The sequence below is a fragment of the Platichthys flesus genome, chromosome 21, assembly GCF_949316205.1.
Source record: "Platichthys flesus chromosome 21, fPlaFle2.1, whole genome shotgun sequence".
NCBI classification, from domain to species: Eukaryota; Metazoa; Chordata; class Actinopteri; order Pleuronectiformes; family Pleuronectidae; genus Platichthys; species Platichthys flesus.
Genome location: NC_084965.1, coordinates 986779 through 1006321, shown reverse-complemented (window position 1 = coordinate 1006321; position 19543 = coordinate 986779). Strand labels below are relative to the sequence as shown.

Sequence of the window (19543 nt, the reverse complement as noted above, 5' to 3'; positions counted from 1 at the left end):
CACACACACACACACACAAACACACACACACACACACACTCACACAAACGTATCAGATGCTCAGAGGCATTTGTTTATACGAGCACACTGCACACATTGAGTTCCTGCTCATACCCCCCCACCACACCCACACACACAGAGCACGGCTGCAGCAGAGATCCAGAGGCGTCTCACAGAACGTTACAGGGTCGATTCCTAACAGACCTGTGGTGTGTGAACCCTGAGCTGCTCACGGTTCTGTCTGATGTGTGTTTGATCAGCTCAGTATTTGCATGTTCAGTTTTTCTCTGAGTAGAACGAGGCAGCTGTTCTCACTGATGACACGAAGCCGACGCTCGGCCTCTTCTCTGCTCAGGAAATGTAGCCAGAAAAATGTAATAATACAAATCCTGGATTTTAGTTTCACATGTCACTGATGTTCAACAGTTCTGCTCCAACAACCTGCAAGAAAAACGACCCACAGGTTGCAGATACAAGTGTGTGTGTGTGTGTGTGTCTGTGTGTGTCTGTGAGTGTGTGTGTGTGTCTGCAGGTGTGAACACTCTTCTGAGCAGCCAGAGATTCCTGCTGAGAGAAGAGCAGCAGAGGGGGGAAAGTTGTGTAGCTGCTGCGTCAACACAACGCTGCAGCATCGTCCAGTAACAATGACGTTTTCTTCACGTTAACAAATCAATGAATAGATAAATGAATATCGTTTCTTATTCCTTCAGCAGATTCATACGGATATTAAGAATATCAGTAATGCAGATAAACAGGGAGAAAGGCTGCATGAATAAAATAAGATAAAGAAAAGTAAAACATCAAATGAAAGTATTTTATTTATTTATTTTATTTTGTCATGATGAATAGACTCAGGTTTATCCTCATCATTCTGTCACAGTCAAAGACACCAACTGACACGTGCATTGCAAAGATACATTAAGAACTATGAAGAAATAAGAGGAGAGAACAAAGTGCACACAGATAAAAGGTTTGATCTGCCGGCCACTTCATCTCCAGTTTTGAATATGAAAAGCTGAAAGCGAATGGCTGGTCTGTGGGGAGCCCCCGGTGGCCTCGTCTATTACCACAACTTTATTTAGAAAAGAGGGGCAGCAATCAAACATGATGAAGTATCTCTAAACTATGTTCATGAACAGTTCCATCCCCTGAGGAGCAGCAGACTCTAATATCTCCACAAAGCGTCGCCCTCCAGCAGCTCCCTCACTTCTCTGGCTCCTGGGAAACAGCTGTGTTGCGGCTTTCACTATCTGCAGTGTGTTCCTGTCTTCACACGAGTTGTGGCTTCGAACCGATGAAGTGGTTTTCTTCATCTGCGCGTGTGTTGTCTGTCCGAAAGTGTGTTTTCGGTGATGGTTCCCCCCCCGGCGGGCGGTGCTCCGTCCCGGAAGGGCGGTGTTCATCTTGAGCTCCTCTTCGTACGAGCTCTCGCGAGACCAGTGACGTCACGGCTAATGGCAGCAGCGGATGTCCGCAGGTACTTTTCTTCTTTTATTTACGTCGCTCGGAATCGAACCTGTGAATTTATTTCAACGCTTCCAGGCGGAAAGGGACGCGTTCGCGCTGCTCGCGTGCGAAATACACGTTTCCACCATTTTGTGCCAACTTGGCTCGACCCCGCCGGCACAAAGCGTCGAACCTTCGAAATAAGAGCACACGGTTTTCCGCGCTTCTCAGCACCGCGGACACGGTTAGCTTCCGCCGCAGCGACCGGCTGCTCCCGGTGGACTCTGCGGGGCTGTGCCTGCTCCTCATGCGGTTCCGGGGCTCCACTTAGTGCCCGGTACCCCTCCGGGAGACCCCCGCCTCCAGCAGGAGCCGGGCTGACCCGGGCGAGCTAACCCGGTTAGCATTAGCCGCTCGGCGGGGCCTGGTCAGGAAGCGAGCGGGAGCTTTTATTTTCCAAAACCGCCGCTCGTGCGAAGCCTCGTCGGGATCGAGTGGTTCGTGTTCGTCACTGATGTTTGTTTCCTGGTGAATATTCAATCAGACTGTCCCTGTTCTCACCCCCCCCCCCTCCTGTTTGTGTTCGATTCCCAACAGAACCACTTCACCTGAGAGCCGGAAGCTGGGGCACACGTTCTCAGAATCACATACTCCACTGAGAGTGAGTTCATCTCCATCTTTATAAGTTTTCACATCCCAGCGTTATGTTTGATTCAGATTTCATATAAATATTCCGTCTCGGTTGTGTTATTAGTTTCTGTAGTTGTGTTATTAGTTTTAGTTTTTGTGTTATTAGTTTTTAACACCACGTGTGTGATGTAAACAAACTGTCAGGTCTGAACATTCAGGTAGAAACCAGTCAGTGACGTCATCACTGAAACACCCCCAGCCATGAAGCAGATTCATGAATCATTCTAATCTTTGTTTCAAGCATGAATTCAAAAAGTGACTCGTCTGAGTTTCTCAATTTACTCTTTGTCGTTGTTAAATAAAACAAAACCTAATATTGAACTGTGGTGAATTTATAACGAGGTGTTTCCTGCTGAAACAATGCAGTGTTTTGTATTTAAATGTGTAGAGGACCCACACAAAGTGTGTTGACTTTCTCTGTTGTTGTCCAGCAGCAGCGATGACTCATGTCACCGGCCACGGGAAGCTGCTGCTGCAGCGTCTCCACCAGCAGCGGGAGATGGACTTCCTGTGTGACATCACCATCATGGTGAGAGAAGTGGAGTTCAGAGCTCACCGCAACATCCTGGCTGCGTTCAGCAAGTACTTCTCCTCCCAGGCTGCGAAAGGTCAGGATGTCACGACCTTGGACCCTGACAAGGTCAGCCGCTACGCGCTGGAGAAGCTGTTGGAGTATATCTACACTGGACAGATGAACCTCAGCAGGTAGAGCTCGTTTCATCGGAGCTGTGGTTTCATTTTATCGAGAGTTCAGATGAATCTTGATGTTCTTCAGCTCGTTTACTGAACAGAGTGTTTCTGTGGTTTCAGCACCAGACAAGCAGCCGTGAGACAAGCTGCTGGCTTCCTGGGAATGCCCGAGGCCATGAAGTATCTGGAGGAAACCCCCAACTGGTCCGAGCTGGGCGAAGCGTCCCAATCAGAGGCAGATAAAGAAACTGGTCTCTCTCCTCCCAGTCCAGCCTCTCCTGGAAGCCCCAGCTCCCCAGTTCCCCTGTCAATCATCTCCAATACAGGGGGGTGGGATGAGGCGGGGAAGAACGGCAAAGAGCCGGATGAGGAGGCAAAACATTTGGACGAGGAAGAGAGAAACAAAAGTGATGAAGAGTACACTCCCAACAAGGCCGCGGGACGTGGACAGGGCCGGAAGAGAGGACGCCCCAAGCGTCTGAGTGGAGAGCAGACGGAGGCCAGCAGCTCGGCTGATGGAACCCCCAAAACCCAGAGCTACAGGGGGAGAGGCCGGGGGAGGGGGAGAGGAAGAGGCAGGGGACGTGGGAGGGGGAGAGGAAGAGGAGTTTCTTCAAGAGAAGATCTGTCTATGGAAGATTCTGACACGAGTGTGAAGGACTTTGGAGACATGTCTGCGGACTGGAGCCCCTCACAGGACGAAGAGTGTCCGACCAAGAAGCCTCGCCTGAGCAGCGGCGAGGGGCGGGGCCGCGGGAGGGGGAGGGGCAGAGGGAGGGGCAGGGGCCGCGGCAGGAGGAGGGTTGTGAAGGTGGAGGAGGAAGAGGAGGAGGAGGATGATGAAGAGGAGGAGAGTGGCTCGCTGGGAGCTGATGATGACAATGATGACTTTGGTGATGAGGAAGGTGAGCTCGGGGAACAGGATCCGTCAGAAACAGACGAGATGATGCTGTCGTGCACCGAGTGCAACAAACTGTTCAAAGACGCCAGCAGCCTGCACCGGCACGAGAAGATCCACAAGGGCCTGAAGCCCTTCGTCTGCATCTTCTGCTCCAAGAAGTTCAGACAGGCCACCCAGCTGAAGACCCACCTGCGCATCCACACAGGTGAGAGCCAACAGAACAACATCTCACTGAGCAGGGCTGGAAATGATTATCTTCAGGATCATAGTGAGAGAACTGTCCGTCACAGCTCACAGGGTCTATCCTTTAAATGATCAGTAACTATTTTAATAATTAATCATCTCAGTCTTTGAAAGATTTGTTAAACAATCCCCTGGTGTCCTCCTGTCATGTGACCACTTCCTGTTTGACTCAGGTCATTAGAAACTGATTTGTTTAACTGAGACATTTCAAGTCACTGGATCTGGAAACTGAAGAAATCTGCAATTAAACTAATAAACAGCTCCAGATATTTTTTCAAATGAATCCCCGTCCACACAACCTTATGTTTTACAAACTCTCTCCACATGCCGAGCCAGCAGGTGGCAGTGAAGTCCCCGTCAGCGATCTGTCACATACCACAGAAGTTAGTTAGAGGTTAACTGTGCTGATGTAGAGAACCAGTAAACAGCTTCCATTGTTCCTGCTGCACGCTCAATACACAAAGCATCAGTGGGTCTGCATGAACTCAACTGTGACATCATTGTTTCCAAACACACAATGCAGACAGCTGTTGTTCGTGTGACTAACCCCCCCCCCCCCCCCCTCTCTTTGTGTGGTGCAGGTGAGAAGCCGTTCAACTGCTCCGAATGTGACAAGTGCTTTGCTCAGAAGTGTCAGCTGGTGGCTCATCGCCGGATGCACCACGGGGAGGAGAAGCCGTTCACCTGCGAGCGCTGCGGCTTCAAGTTCGCCACGTCGTCCAACTACAAGATCCACATCAGGTACCGGAGCTGCAGCTTCACACACAGACACACACAGAGGAGTCCAGCCCTGACTCAGAGGCTTCTCACTTGAGACGATGAACCTTCTCTGTTCTCGAGTACAGACAATCACAGGAAATGTCTGTTCTCTGCCACCGGGGATTTAAAATCTCTGCTTCTGTTCAGCTCATCGTTCAAAACACCAACACATCAGTTTTGTGATGGTCTAGCAGTAAACCCTCATATCTGGAGAACCTGAACCTGATTGATATTTGCAGGGTTCCTACGGTCATGGAAAACCTGGAAAAGTCATGGAAAAATATAAAATCCCAAAAGTTTTGGAAAAGTCATGGAAATGTGCTATATTCATATTTTCATGTCGTTCAGTTACGCTGAGTTTTAAATAATTCATATGCTTTTAAAGAAATACGCTCAAAATATATAAGCATGCAAACTTGGGTTTGTGTCATTCAAGGTTTACTGTATGCCTTGAAATTCTCATTGTTAGTTTAATTACACAATTTTGTCATTTTTCGCGTATACACAGAGATTTCACACAATCTTCAGTCATGGAATTTGGTTTAAAGTTATTGAAGAGTCATGGAAATCAAAATGTGTATGAACCCTGTGTTTGTTGTTTCAACTTGACGTGTGAGTTACATGATCGATTGAAACAGGGATTTTGTGTTTGTGTGTCTCCTGCAGATTGCACAGCGGGGAGAAACCCTACGTGTGCGACATCTGTGGCCAGGCCTTCGCTCAGTCCAGCACGCTGACCTATCACAAGCGCCGCCACACCGGAGAGAAGCCGTACCAGTGTGACCGCTGTGGCATGTCCTTCTCCGTGTCCTCGTCCCTCATCTCACACGCCAGGAAACACACCGGTGAGACGATGGACTCACTGCTCAGCACCTGTTGTGTTACTCCTGAACGTTTCCTGTAACGTGTGCGGTTGTGTTTCTGTTTCAGGTGAGACTCCGTACAAATGTCCGACACCAAAGTGTGACGCCCGCTTTGCCACGTCCTCTGACTTAAAGAAACACATGAGACGACATCACCCGGGTGAGTTTCCACAGCCTCGTACACAACTCACACGTTGTAGTGTTGTTTTGTTAGATGAACGTGTGATTCAGTGTGGTTGTTTGTGTGTCTTCCAGAGGGGAGCAGCGGTGTGCAGTGTCTTCTGTGTGGAAACCGGTTTGCCAGCGTGAAGAACATGATCAAGCACCAGGAGAAGGCTCACGCTGACGAAGTGCGGCAACACAAGGAGAGAGCCAGAGCTGGTGAGCCAATGGGCTTTGTGTGTTTCTGACCCACAATGAAGAGGATTCAGTGTTTAACACGCTACACAAAGCTGACGATCCTCGTGCTGTGATCTTAATCTTTTCTAGTTACACAAAGTGAAGGTTGTGTTGGGTTCCTCTTCTCACTTTGTGTTCCTGTGTGTGTCTGTGTGTTCCTGTGTGTTCCTGTGTGTGTCTGTGTGTTCCTGTGTGTGTCTGAGCAGTGGTCCTCCTGGCCTCCAGTCACCCGATGGCCTTCGTCCAGAACAAACTTTCCCAGGAGAACAAAGGCTTGGCGTCCATATCTGAAGGAGAGCCGGCCAACCCTGAGCCCCCCACCCCCAAAGCCCCGGCTCCCCCCACAGAGGCCCCCGGCACCACTGAGTCGGATGACATCATCCAGAGCTTGAAGGCGGAGCCGGCCGACCTCCCCATCGCCACCGCCGCCGACCAGGTGACCTTCGACGCCGACCAGGAGCAGACCATCAACTCGGACACCCTCCACGCTCTGGTGGAGCAGCTGCGGCCCCCGCCCTCCCCCGCCCAGAGTCTGGAGCAGATCGTCATCATCAGGACGGTGGACACCGAGAACAACCCCCCCCAGCAGTGAGGCCCGGTCGGAGCTCACCATCGAGGAACGTTTCTCTTTTTAACACCAAGCGTCTGCGTCCGGGCTCGAGTTCAGCGTTCTATCAAACCGGCTTCAACGGGTTTAGGGTCAAAGGGTCGTGAAGGAGAAAAGTGGGTTCAACAACTCGGGTCTAATTTTTATAGTTTTGTTCTTCGTCTCGTCTCGGTCAGGAAACAAACACGTTGACCTTGAAAGGAAACTGGGATTTTGGAACAAAAACGAGCAGGAGGTAAAAATTCAATCTGTTTCAACAAACTTCGTGTTAATCCTGGTCTACCTTCGACTTCCTGTCCTGAGCTGCAGGTGTGGGCGGAGTTTCCTGGTTCAGTGACGAGTTACAGCTGATTTATAATAAAGTGGTTTAATTAATCTGGATAAACAGTCGTCTGAACGTCTGCCGACATCAAGCGGCATCTTCACGTCTCAGTTTAATTTATTTGTATTAGTTTTTCAAACGTTGGCCCAAGCTACACACGTGAGACCTGAGCTGTGAAGAAGAGGAAAGCTGTTCTCTCGAGTCACATTTCCACCAGGAGGAAAAGTCACATCGTCAATTGAAACAGGAAATCCAAAAGAAAGCGACCGGACCTCCACGTCTAGATCCTGGAGCAGTTCTCACAGGTTGGAACCATGAGGACAGAATTATCTGTCTGAACAGAACATCTCCAGGAATCTGCAGGTTGTTGTCTTTCCATTAAATCCCAGTTTCTCTTCCAACGTCAGTGACCTCCTAACATCTCTCCCTGAACTATTAATCGATTGTCCCATTTTGTTCATACTCATTTCAGACGTACATGACTCAGACGTTTTGTTTTCTCACATACAGCCGCTCTAGATAATTTCAGAAGATTACCCAGAGTTCAGTCTGTGTCTGCAAGCAGCTCTAAGCAGCAGGAGTCTTCTGGTCATGTTCAGGGGTCGGGATAATTTCAGAATCGAGTCTGTGCATCTCTCACAGTTTAAGGTTCCTGAGTTAAATCAGTACAATCTGCTAAGAGGTGAAAATGTTCTTCACAATCTGAAGCCCTCCTCGTTAGAGCCGTGTCATGTGACGTCCCTGCAGGGATCCAGTATCTGCTGATACTGGACTTCATGAGAAACAGATTCTACGTCCTCCTGGACGGAGACGTGCGTCTGGAGCTTCTTTCATTTTACAGCTCAGCTCCAGATGAGCTACTAACACAAGATATTAATCCGATCTAAATGTTGATGTGTAATGGAACAGACATTGTTTTGATAGATTTGTCTGTAGTTAGGAGCTTAGTGATTATTTTATTGACCCCTCGTCACCTGTAGGTGTTTGACATGTGACCACTGCTCTGTTAATGCAAACCAACCTTTTTGCTTCAGTGTCCTTTCCTTAAGTTAGCGTTTGCTTTTTAAAGCAACTGTTTCAGGTTTTAGAAGAAATGTTTGTGCTTCAAGTTAAAAAAAATACGTCACAGTTTTTCTGTCAACTTGAATTTAGCTGTTTGCTTGTTTCATGGTTTTATTTCCTTTTATTTTTGGATCAAACGTCTGCATCACTTGTACAGAGAGTCCCAACTTCACTACTGTATCCAAGATGAACAAGGAAAATAAAACAAAGTGTTTGTCTCAGTGGATGTGACAAAAAATGAGACTTGTTAATTATTGAATTTATTTCTGTTTTACTAAAACTACGCTTATATACTTTTATTATTACTGTGGGTTTTCTGAATACTGTCTGTGCATTCAAATTCTCATCTTCATGGAAACAAAATCCTTTAACTTTGATTTCAGTATAAAAGTAAAAACAAACTGATGCTGCTTGATAAGTTTTAAATGTAACTGAACATTAACTTACATCAGAAACTTTCAAATACAATATATCAGGTGAAAATCCAATCAGAATGTGTTATCACACGTTCACTGTCAAATATCAAAGTTTCAGGTTCATTTCTAAACATTAGCAGAGATATAGATTAGTTGGATAATCTTCTAAACATTAAACTGAATTCTTTATCAAAGATGAAAATCTTCATTCCAGCTTCATGTTTACAGTTTAATCTTTAATGCACAGAATCAACTCGTAAAAGTACATTGTGCTAAAAGTTCAAGTTTCCAAAAATTCATCTATGAACTTCAGCACCGACTGTCAATCAAACATACTGACCTAAAATCCTATGTGTTGTTCAATTGAATGATTCCAAACCAATTACACTTAAATACTGATTAAAGCTCGTAGGAAGCAGAGGACGTGTGATCGATGACGTGAGCAGTCGACCAGGAGGAAGTGATGAACCAATTAAATGTTCGAGGTTGTTCCTCCACAGCTGTCATACACTGAATACTAACTCAGTACTTTAAGGACGACTTCTTGTCAATGAAACATTTGACCAACACTTTGATTTGTAGTCTCTGTATCTGTCAGTTCAGCCGAAGCTGTGGATTCTAACTTTGCCAAGAAAGTTTCTAAAAAGTTTCTAAAGGAAAAACACCTGAAAATGATTTGTAGTATTTTCCAGACCTGAGAAGACAAAAGCATCAGATCCACATTTCTCTGTGTTGTAAGAATAATCTGTTGGGATCACAAAGTTAGTTTATATTTATGATATTTACTTTAATGCTGTTAAATCTTCCATGTTTGATAATCCAGCTAAACGAGATCAGATTAGCTGGATTCCCTCCAAGGTGCCTACTCCTCTGGACTCTCCTGATTGGTCGTCTGACCTGATGAAGCTGTGTCTCTAGAGTCTGGATCCAGCTCCAGCAGGACGTTCCGTTTCCTGGCGCTGTGGCTCAGCTGCTGTCGCTCCCGGGAGCTCATGGTCCAGCGCTGCATGGCCAGCCGGGTCAGCGCCGGCAGGCGAGGCAGAGCACAGAGCAGCGCCGGCAGCCAGGCCGAGCAGGAGGCCGAGGTCGAAGGTCGCAGGCTGAGGTCGACGTCCTCCAGCGAGCCCAGGCCTCCGGCCTCGAACAGGGCGGACCAGCCGGCGGAGCCCACCGAACCGTTGTAGGACAGATCCAGAACCAGTAGAGACGACATACAACCACGTCTGCAGACCACGGCTGCACCAGACACACGGGGGGGGGGAGAGTTAGGGAGATCATCACTCACAGGTCACCAGGGTGAAGAAGTCAGAACGTTTACTCTCATACTGCACTGGACCCTGGGGGGGGAGGTTCTCTCCCTCCACCAACACCTCAGGACACTTATCTTCATTCTGAGAAATGGAAGCACCTGAACACAAACAGCTGCTGTCCCTGTTGGGCTGTTACCTAAGTGCTGCAGGTCCTCGGTGGAGAGCTCACAGCTGCTGAGACGAAGCTCCTGGACGAGCGCCGGCTGCAGAGCGTCCAGGAGAAGAGCCACGCGACCCCCCACCGCTTTGCACCAGGACACATCCACAGTGTGGAGGAAGGGCACAGCCAGGGCTGAGACACACAGACACACACAACTCCTCCAGGTCAGAACAACTACACACACAACTCCTCCAGGTCAGAACAACGACACACGTTCACCCTGGAGCCACAATCAGGAGACAATTCAACCCTGTACGAAAAGAGCCGTGAGCCAGAGCAGCCAGAGCAGCCAGAGCAGCCAGAGCAGCCGAGTTCTGAAGAACTGCAGCTGCCCGACTGAAGAAGCAGCTCTACCACAGCAGCAGTACTAGGAGGAGTACTGGTAGTAATCGTAGTACCAGTAGTGTATTTGTACCCAGAGCGGTGAAGGACTCCTCACTGAGGCGGCAGCTGTTCAGCGGCAGACGCTTCATCTGCGTCAGAGGGAGGGCGGAGACCAGCGCGTGAACGACAGCTCCTGCCTCCTGATTGGACGACACGTTGAGCTCTGTGAGCGCCGTCAGAGAGGGGAGCACCTGGACTGAAGACAAGGGGTCACATGACTGCTGCTCGTGCACATGCACACACACACACACACACACACACACTCACACACACACAGACCAACGTACTGAGGGCCTCCAGGTCAGTGTGTGTGAGACAGCACAGGTGAAGGTCCAGGCTCTCCAGGCGTGGGAGGTGAGCCAGGTGGACGGTGAGGGGGTGCAGTCCTCCAGAGAGTCCCTTGTTACAGGACAGGTCCATCTCGCGCACGGAGGGGAGCTGGCGGAGCGAACCACCTGTAGGACAGAGGGGGCGACATGTCATCAGCTCAAACACACTCTGATGAGAGCACACACCGAGAGAAGATGTCCTACCCAGAGCGTCCAGGCAGCTGGAGGACAGACCGCAGGCCTGCAGTCCAAGTGTGGTGAGGGAGGGGGCGTGGCAGAGGGCGGCGGCCAGGTCGCTGAAGCCGCCGCCCCCGCCGCCGCCCTGCGAGAGACGAGGGTTACAGGAGACGTCCAGCACCGAGAGTCTGGGCAGAGAGGACAGAACCCCCCCTGAGGACAGACAACACACACAGAGCATCAGGGCTGTGCCTCAGGGCATCATGGGAAATGTCTTTCTGACAGCGATCGCTCTATCGTTCCGTTCTTATAAATGTGTTAATGGAGTTTGGTTTATCACCCAGAGCCGAAGCATCAGCTGCAGAGAGCTGACAGGAAACCAGGCGGAGCTCCCTCAGTGGGGGGGGGACTTTACCCAGGAGGCCTTGCAACCCTCCGCCTCCCACCCCTCCGTTCCAGGACAGATCCAGGATCTCCAGGTGTGGGACGCAGCCGAGGGCTTCACCTGCAGAACCACAAGTTCAAGCTGCTCTCGGGTTTCACATCATCTGACAGACACCGGAGAACCGGAGAGGAAACCATCAACATGTCCCACCCAGTGCAGTGACATCATCAGCGTTCAGCCTGCAGCCGCACAGCCTCAGCGTCCTGGCCCCGCCCACAAGATGGAGGTGAGAGGTCAGCGCCTGCAGACTTCCACCAATCAGCTCGTTCCAGGAAACGTCCATCTCCTCCAGCTGAGGCAGGAACTGGAGCAACGTGGCTGAGGAGGGAACAGGTGGGAAACCAGCACAGCCATGACCGTGTGCACAGAACCTGAACTGATCCTGGAGCAGCAGGTTTCAGTCCTCCCAGCTCCTCTGAACCTTTAGTCTCGTGAAACTAACTTTGTGACTCCGGCTCCTCTCTCGGTTATAAAGTTGTTCAGGTGCTTGTGTCTGTGCGTGTGTGTGTTACTGTGTGTGTGTGTGTCTGTGTGTGTGCCTGTGCGTGTGTGTGTTACTGTGTGTGTGTGTGTCTGTGTGTGTGTGTGTCTGTGTGTGTGCCTGTGTGTGTGTGTCTGTGTGTGTGTGCGTGTGTACCTAGCTCCAGCAGGTCTGTAGCGGTCACATCACAGTGAGCCAGACTGAGGCTCCTGCTGTCGGCCTTCTTCCCGAGCCTCTGCAGGAAAACACACACTCGACCCCAGCTGACGTCTCGCTCGTCCTCTTCTGCTCCTGAGACACACACACACACACACACACACACACACACACACACACACACACACACACACACACACACACACACACACACACACACACACACACACACACACACACACACACACACACACACACACACACACACACACACACACACACACACACACACAGTAGAAGATCTCTTGAAGCCGATCTGTGCTCTGACAGTCTCACCACGAGGAAAAGGAAAAGGTCTCATCTGTGGAAACCCACCTGAGCTCGGTGCTCTCTCCTCCCGCCCCCCCGACTCCCCGTCCTCAGGAATCCCCCCCGTCCGCTCCGACGTCCGGGACAGGAAGCGTCCGAGCGGCTTCCTGTCGGAGGCCGTGCGCTTCCGGCGTATCTGGCTCATGATGATGTCGAGAGGGGAACGCCTCGGAGCGTCACGCCCACGCTGACCACCTGACCCACGAGACAGGAAACAGGTCCAGAAGATTCTTTTGTTACAACAGCTATTTATTCATTCATTCATCCTTTTATGCTTTTGCACATGAAAGTATTCTGAAAATGAAATGTGTCCAGGTCCATGAAGTGACTCGTCAGTGGGAATCAGTGCTTGTTTGTGTTTCCTCAGTAAACCACTGAGGTATGAACATGAAGGACATTTCCCTCGCAGGTCAGAAAAGAATGAAACAAAAGTTAAAGAGAAGGAATTTGGATAAATGTTCCACAAGAAAGATAAAACAGGATAAAGACAATTTAAAGAAACAAAAAAAGCCAAATTCAATCATAACATATATAGAAAGATGTAAAAATTCAAAATGCATTAGAAAGTCATCTGTCAATCTGTTTCAGTGTTTTCTATTAGGGATAATTTGCTCTTACACATTGACATGAAGTGTTAAAGTTTATAGAAATTGGATTGTTTTAAGTCTATGTAGACAATTTTATTTATTTAATCAATATTGAATTTTTAGATTTCAATTCTATATTTCTACATTTATGCTATTTATTTAATGTTACTCATTTATTCATACTTGTCGTTTCTTTGTCCTCTATATGAATTGACCTGAAATACATAATCGTTGTTGTTTAAAGTCCAGAAACAAACATTCAGTGTTAAACGTAAAACATGAATGTTTAAAGTTTCATTCTAATAATTGATTAACAAGGAAGATGAACGTGATTTAACAGGTTGAACGACTGAATAGACTTTTTACAAGTTAACAGAAAGTCAGGATCTGAATATTGATTATTGTTTGATCCAAAACTGAACTGGAGAAAAACCTTCTGTGTTGGTTTTGATAGAATCCGAGGATTCGTGTTGGATTGACGGAGCTCGTCTCACCTGCAGGATCCATGAGACTTTAAACACCTGAGCGAGGAAGAGGAGGAAGAGGAGGAGGAGGAGGAAGGCTTCCGTCGTTCGTTCAGCTGCTATCTACAGTCCGCGGTTAAATCTAACTACAGACAGTCTGTAGTTTCATCTACATACAGACAGTCTAGTCAGATCTGGACTCGTGTCACCTGGTGACGTCTCGTCTCGTGCTCGTCAGGTGGATCATCCCGGAAGTGCGTCAACACCTTCAGTAAATCATCTTCATTGTGTGTGTGTGCGTGTGTCCTTCGTTTTTATAACTACTACATGGACCTTATGAACAATATGATCCTTTGATACAGTTATATTTTACAATTTGATCATTTCATGCACTTTCAAAATAAATGCAAGTGAAAATGGTTTTAAATGAACTAAATATACCAGACTGTCCCAGTGTCAGTGGATGTTTATTAATGAGGGACATTGTCCTTTGAGCCGGAGACCTGCAGAGCCACCCAGGGGACAGACAGTCCTCTGAGCCCCTCAGGAGCCAGAGGGGACATTGAGTTACAGGAGCCAGAGAGGACATTGAGGTACAGGGGACAAAGGGGACATTGAGGTACAGGGGACAGAGGGCTCATTGAGGTACAGGGGACAGACAGTCCTCTGAGCCCCTCAGGAGCCAGAGGGGACATTGAGGTACAGGAGCCAGAGAGGACATTGAGGTACAGGGGACAAAGGGGACATTGAGGTACAGGGGACAGACTTTCCTCTGAGACCTGAAAACCATCCGGAGGACGTTCAGCTCTTCATCTTTTAAACAGATGAACTCATCACAAAGCAAATGGTCTCAATCAGTGAACCAGAGTCTCACAAAAACTAAATCAGTCCCGACCTGAAGACCAACTGGACGGGTGCAGTCAGAAATATGTTTTACCGATATAGATATATAGATATATATATTCCATATTTAAATTTGTTCAGGTATTTAGAAAAAAACATTGATCCTAATGAATCTGAATTTCTGTGTCTATAAATACATCTGTCACTGAATATCACACATTTTGTATTTACTTCAGTCGTCTTCCACATTAGAATCCTGAACATTCCAGTTTCCACTTAATAATCTGACTTTTCAGTGAACAGACCTCTTACATTATTTTTTCCATTTAAAAAAGGCAAAAAGCTGCCATTATTCTTTTAAATGAAAAAAAGAATTCCAGTGAAACATAGTTACTTGGATGAGATGTTTGCTCTGATCACAGTATCAATCCTTCTGAGCCCTTCTGTCAGCTGATCTCTGGACGACTTGTAACATGAATGAAACCAAACACTGACATTTCTTCCAAATGTGTTTTATTAGTGGAATCTGTGGACAGTACAGGAACATCTCTGCACTGAATCAGTCTAAAGCTCCTCGGCTCCTCCTCCGTCCTCCTTCACCTGCAGAGTAAACAGGAAACTTCTGTGAGGCTCTCACGTGTCTGCAGAGAAAGAAGAGCAGAGCGAGGAGGCGTCTTCAAACATGTCCTCACTCTGTCCCCTTCCTCCGTGTGGGGGGAACTAAAACCAAAAAGAAAAGCCAAGAAGAGGAGATGGTTGTTGTCCTGCTGACGGGGGGGGGGTGACGCCGACGTCCCGGTTCCTGCTCCTCAGTCATCGTCCACTGTGGGTGTGATGGTCACGCCCCTTCTGATCTGCCCCCAGCCAATCAGACTGACAGGAGAGAAGAGGAGACGTCTGGTTAGAACACTGAATGTGATGGAGAAGGTTTACACCAGATTCATGAAACATCTCTGCAGCCAGTCATATCTGTCGTAATGGAGAAGTAGTAAAGTTTCTGGGTTTGTTTGGTTTTGGACTTAGAGGCAAACGAAGCTGCTGTTCTGAGCGAGAGCTTCAGTCTCTAGATGTTTCACCAGACGCCCTGGTCCTTACCGCCAGTGTTTCTCCACTCGTCGGCTCAGAGCGATCTTCTCTCCGACCTCTGTGCACACCGGGTTGGTGAGGACGATCTTTGCCAGATCGGCTTTGACGGCGCTGACACGGCCGCCTGTCGACAAGGAGCCGATGTTCACCATCAGCACCTCGTTCTTCGACAGCTTCTGGACCTGCAGGGTCAGAGACACGAGAGGAGGTCATCACAAGAGAAAAGAAGTCACTGGCTCCTGGTCGATTCCACTCTTCACCTCAACACAACCAAAACATTCCAGGTGTCTGAACTTCACTACTGACACCGACGGCTCACCTTGGCAGCCTTCTTGTCTCCCTCTGTGCGGACTCCCAGCAGCCTCCTGAGCAGGAAGTAGGAGATCTCCAGCTCGGTGAAGATCTCTGGCAGCGCTCCGACGGCTCCGAGCACCTGACCCACCATACGATCGGCCCGGCACAGCGTTGGGTCGATCTTTGTGCCCACACCTGAACGTAGACACAAATCATACAACTTCAAGATGAGATTCTAATCCCTGCATCCCCAGGACACGTTCTCCCATTCTGCTGCAGTTTTAACAGATTTCTGGATTTGAAAAAGTGCAGGAGATCTTCTGACTGCAGGTTCCGACCCACTGTGACCAGAACAACACATTCCCCGACCCGATGCTGAGCCGGGTCAGCGTGGACGTACCGATCAGGCCCCCGGGCGCAGCGTACTGGAGGTCGTTGTGCTCGGCGAACAGAGACACGATCTTGGAGAAGATGGGTTTGCACATCAGCTTTCCCTCCTGGTCCTTGGACACGATCCCTGGTCGCACCTCGATCTCCTGCCCCACCTGGAGGTCACAGAGCAGGACCACAGGTCAGAGGAGAACGACTCAAACAGAGGACAAATCACATCGGATCTGAACTCTGTACAAGGAACCATCGGAATTTTCCAATATCTCAGGACTTGATATTTTAAAGCTTAACCGGAACTTTATTAGACTTCACTGTAAATTAAAAGAAAACACAGATACAATAACGGGTCGTTACTGAACTGATGGTTGTAAGTTTAACCTTTCTCCCTTCTAGATCCTCACCTTGAGCACGCCCTTGAGGATACTTCCTCCTGCCACGCCCCCTTTCAGGTCATCAACTTCACAGCCGGGTTTGTTCACATCAAAGGATCTGATGACTGAGATATGGAACACGACAGTTTGATCAGACACCAAAAGGCTGAGACTAAAACACGATGCACACCGGAACGTGGGGGGGTTACTCACCGATGAGTCTGGGCTCGGACGTGAAGTCTCTGATGGGCACTGGGATCTTCTTGACGATGTACTCACAAACCACCTCGATGTTGTACTTCAGCTGGGCTGAGATGGGAATGATGGGAGCTCCCTCTGCCACGGTGCCTGCAGGACAACGTTACACAAAACAGAAGATGTCAGGGACGTCTCGACTCGATGTCTCACATGAGAATCAGCAGGTTGTTGAGTCCGACTCATTCAGAGCAACATGTGAGGAACATCCAGGTGAGGGGCGGAGCCTGTAGAGCAGCAGGAGGCGGAGCCTGTAGAGCAGCAGGAGGCGGGACCTGACTTATGAACTCTGCTGTGGAAAGATCAGTGTTGTTGTTTCCAGCTCCTCCACACCGGCGTCGGCCCTCATCACCAGAAGATCTGGAATCTCCTTGTGTTTCCAAGTGGACGTCTTCATCTTCTACATGTCCGGCTCCTCTTCTTCATCCTGAGATGTTTGTGTTCTTCCAGTTTCACGTCACGTGTTAGAAACCTCATCAACACGTCCACTCGCTCACTGGGAAGCTTCCACTCATTGTCCTGCTGGTTCCTCACATGGACTCACTCTGACATGTTACACACATGTTACCAGGAGGCTCAGGAGAAGATCCAGGACCACATGTCCCATAATGTGTCAAGCTGCCTGTTTGGACTCACCCTGTACGAAGGCCAGGATCTGCTCGTACTGCTCCTTGGCCTGACTCTCCTTCACCAGGTCGATCTTGTTCTGCAGGATGAGGATGTGCTTCAGCTTCATGATCTCTATGGCTGCCAGGTGCTCGGACGTCTGGGGCTGAGGACACGACTCGTTGCCCGCTGGTGGAAAGTGAGATGAGCAACACTCAGAGGATTTCCAACCAAACTGGGATTTAAAAACAGTTTGTCGTCTCGGTGGTTTAATCAGATGCTTACCGATCAGCAGGAGGGCTGCGTCCATGACAGCTGCTCCGTTCAACATAGTCGCCATCAAGATGTCGTGACCAGGACAGTCCACAAAAGACACATGTCTAGGAGAAAAAATAAAACAGTTCCAATGATGGATCAATATTTGACAGATTTTTAAATGACGAATTGAGGCGGAGCTGAAACAACAGCTTCCTGGACGAGACCATCCTCCCCCTCCAGTCTTACCTGACCAGTTTGAAGTTGCCCTTGGTGCTGGGGAGGTCTGTGGGGAACTCATCTGGAGTGCTGCTGCCACACGACCTGTAGCACTCGGGCCTAGGGCAGCTGGGGTCATCTAGTTTATAGATCTAGGACAAGATGGGAGGGTAGAAAGGAAAGTGATCATCAGCTTCTCTGAACGAGGGATGAGGCTCTGGAATCTGAACAGAGAACCAGTCGCTTGCTTACCTTAGCGTTAGCATATCCTAACTTGATGGTGATGTTCCTCTCCAGCTCATTCTTGAACCTGACGGTGTGGACACCAGAGATGGCCTTCACCACTGTGGACTTCCCATGGGCCACGTGACCGATGGTCCCTGGACGGAGGGGAGTTCAAACACAGTCTTTATGAAGGGAGCCGGTGATGCAGCGTGATTCAAATACAATCAAAGCCAAGGAGAGATTCCCTTACCGATATTGATGGTGGCCTGTCTGCTGATGATCTCTGGAGACAGAGGCGTCAGGCTGGACACATTCTGGAAAACAATTACACACATTATGGTTATCACACTGAGAGACAACGTGGAATTGAACAGGTTGTCCCTGTGAGCAGAGCACCAGGGATGAATGAGAGGAAGAGGAGGAGGAGGAGGAGGACATAGACAGTCCCCCACAACAACTGGACATCTTTGCTTAGATGAAAATATTTAATTTGGCAAACGTGCGACTAATCTGTGTGGCTGTTGTTGCTCTGAGTTTTTACCATTTGATAAAACATGTAATTAAAAGCAAGTACATGAACACGATGAAGTTACACAACTCATTAAATAATAAAACGTCCGTATTAGTTGAGTTATTTCTATTCAAATCAAAATCCATATTACATCACAATATAAATTTGTCTCGTGATAGAAACGCGTGAAGTACGCCTCACGTTTTTTGTTTTATACCTGCTGGTGCCATCATCCTTCGCTTTACATGTCTACACGAACCACTACAGTGTAAGGTGTGTATATTAAGTACACACTCTGACTCCTTCCTTTACTAACAGTTTTTAATCTCTCGTCATTCTGGAGTTTCGATCACATCCTACATTAGGATTGAGACACAACCACCATCTGTCCCTCAAACATATAACCACGTGTAACTGTTTGTATAAATATCTGTGTGGTTGTTTGTGGTTAAAACCTGTAAACACAGATATGATCCATCACGACGACTCAAGACATATGTCCGGATTTTAGTTAAACGTCGCCATCAATTTAATTCACATTAGCAGGTGAACATCTGGATGTTACCAGCGGAGGAAACACGTGGCTGAGAACATCCACATGTTCACTTGTTAATATGAATTAATATGAATTAAGCTGAAGCGTCTCTCTGTCTCCCCGGGCCGGGCCTGGCGTCATGTGCCGGCTGGAGGCGACGCGGCGCCGGCGACGGTTACCGCGAAGCACCGGGAGCATTCAGGAGCCCGGTCACCGACGGACACCGACGCCGGAGCCCGGTGTCCCGACCCTGTAACCCGGTGTCCCGGCCAGAACACTCACCAGAGCCGCGAGGTCTTGTTTGGCCAGATGAGGCTGACCCAGCGTTGTTCCAGACTCGTCACCCGCCATCTTGAATGGAAAGGAAATGAAGAAGGCAGCTGCGGCGAATGCCTGATCAAGAGGGGAATACGTTATTTATCTTTTCTGTAATCCGTCATTAAATATATGGAGTTTTATTCCAAACTAACATTTGTTATTAACCGAATATTCTGAGCACAGGACGCGTATTTAGAATGAATCATCCGGTTTTAAGCTCGCATTGGCGACAGGCGGGGTCCTGTCATGGCGGCTGATGCAACTCATTTCTACCGGAGAAGAAAACGAGTTAAATCTCCACAAACCGCAGTCGTTTGAGTTCTGGTAACAAATGTGTTTCATTCAATATCAAACAGGATCTGGATAAAACATCTG

At 48.6% G+C, this 19543-nt stretch overlaps 4 protein-coding genes across 9 annotated transcripts in view; 2 read left to right on the top strand and 2 right to left on the bottom strand.

Moving 5' to 3' along the window:
• Positions 1-11514, top strand: part of ezh2 (enhancer of zeste 2 polycomb repressive complex 2 subunit) — a 132084-nt gene extending 120570 nt beyond the window's left edge. Inside the window, exon 20 of the transcript XR_009911956.1 lies at positions 11505-11514. The gene's annotated coding sequence lies outside the window, so the exon portion shown is untranslated. The remainder of the gene's footprint in view (positions 1-11504) is intronic.
• mynn (myoneurin) lies at positions 1431-8223 on the top strand. 4 transcript variants are annotated; one of them, XM_062379180.1, is made up of 9 exons: positions 1431-1477; positions 2044-2107; positions 2571-2841; positions 2947-3932; positions 4552-4711; positions 5396-5574; positions 5660-5752; positions 5848-5973; positions 6198-8223. In XM_062379180.1, the coding sequence occupies exons 3-9, from the start codon at positions 2576-2578 to the stop codon at positions 6581-6583; spliced, it is 2196 nt and encodes a 731-aa protein (XP_062235164.1). In that variant the 5' UTR covers positions 1431-1477; positions 2044-2107; positions 2571-2575; the 3' UTR covers positions 6584-8223. The 4 variants fall into 4 exon arrangements, with proteins under 4 accessions (XP_062235164.1, XP_062235163.1, XP_062235162.1 ...); XM_062379179.1 differs by having other exon boundaries at positions 2568-2841; XM_062379178.1 differs by lacking the exon at positions 1431-1477 and adding an exon at positions 1505-1943.
• On the bottom strand, positions 8614-13511 carry lrrc31 (leucine rich repeat containing 31). Of its 3 annotated transcripts, XM_062379185.1 has the most exons (10): positions 13291-13511; positions 12216-12404; positions 11841-11975; positions 11354-11521; positions 11099-11263; positions 10786-10971; positions 10540-10707; positions 10284-10448; positions 9845-10000; positions 8614-9634 (listed from the first exon to the last, which is right to left on the bottom strand). In XM_062379185.1, exons 1-10 carry the CDS (start codon positions 13301-13303, stop codon positions 9261-9263), a joined length of 1719 nt encoding a protein of 572 aa, XP_062235169.1. In that variant the 5' UTR covers positions 13304-13511; the 3' UTR covers positions 8614-9260. The 3 variants fall into 3 exon arrangements, with proteins under 3 accessions (XP_062235169.1, XP_062235168.1, XP_062235167.1); XM_062379184.1 differs by lacking the exons at positions 12216-12404; positions 13291-13511 and having other exon boundaries at positions 11841-12215; XM_062379183.1 differs by lacking the exons at positions 12216-12404; positions 13291-13511 and having other exon boundaries at positions 10540-10971; positions 11841-12215.
• Positions 13512-14599: 1088 nt separating this feature from the next.
• On the bottom strand, positions 14600-19238 carry eif2s3 (eukaryotic translation initiation factor 2, subunit 3 gamma). Its single transcript, XM_062379189.1, has 12 exons — positions 19133-19238; positions 18055-18118; positions 17832-17959; positions 17610-17731; positions 17391-17485; positions 17136-17294; positions 16458-16592; positions 16275-16369; positions 15884-16028; positions 15509-15678; positions 15199-15371; positions 14600-14976 (listed from the first exon to the last, which is right to left on the bottom strand). The coding sequence occupies exons 1-12, from the start codon at positions 19199-19201 to the stop codon at positions 14913-14915; spliced, it is 1419 nt and encodes a 472-aa protein (XP_062235173.1). The 5' UTR covers positions 19202-19238; the 3' UTR covers positions 14600-14912.
• Positions 19239-19543: the final 305 nt, after the last annotated feature.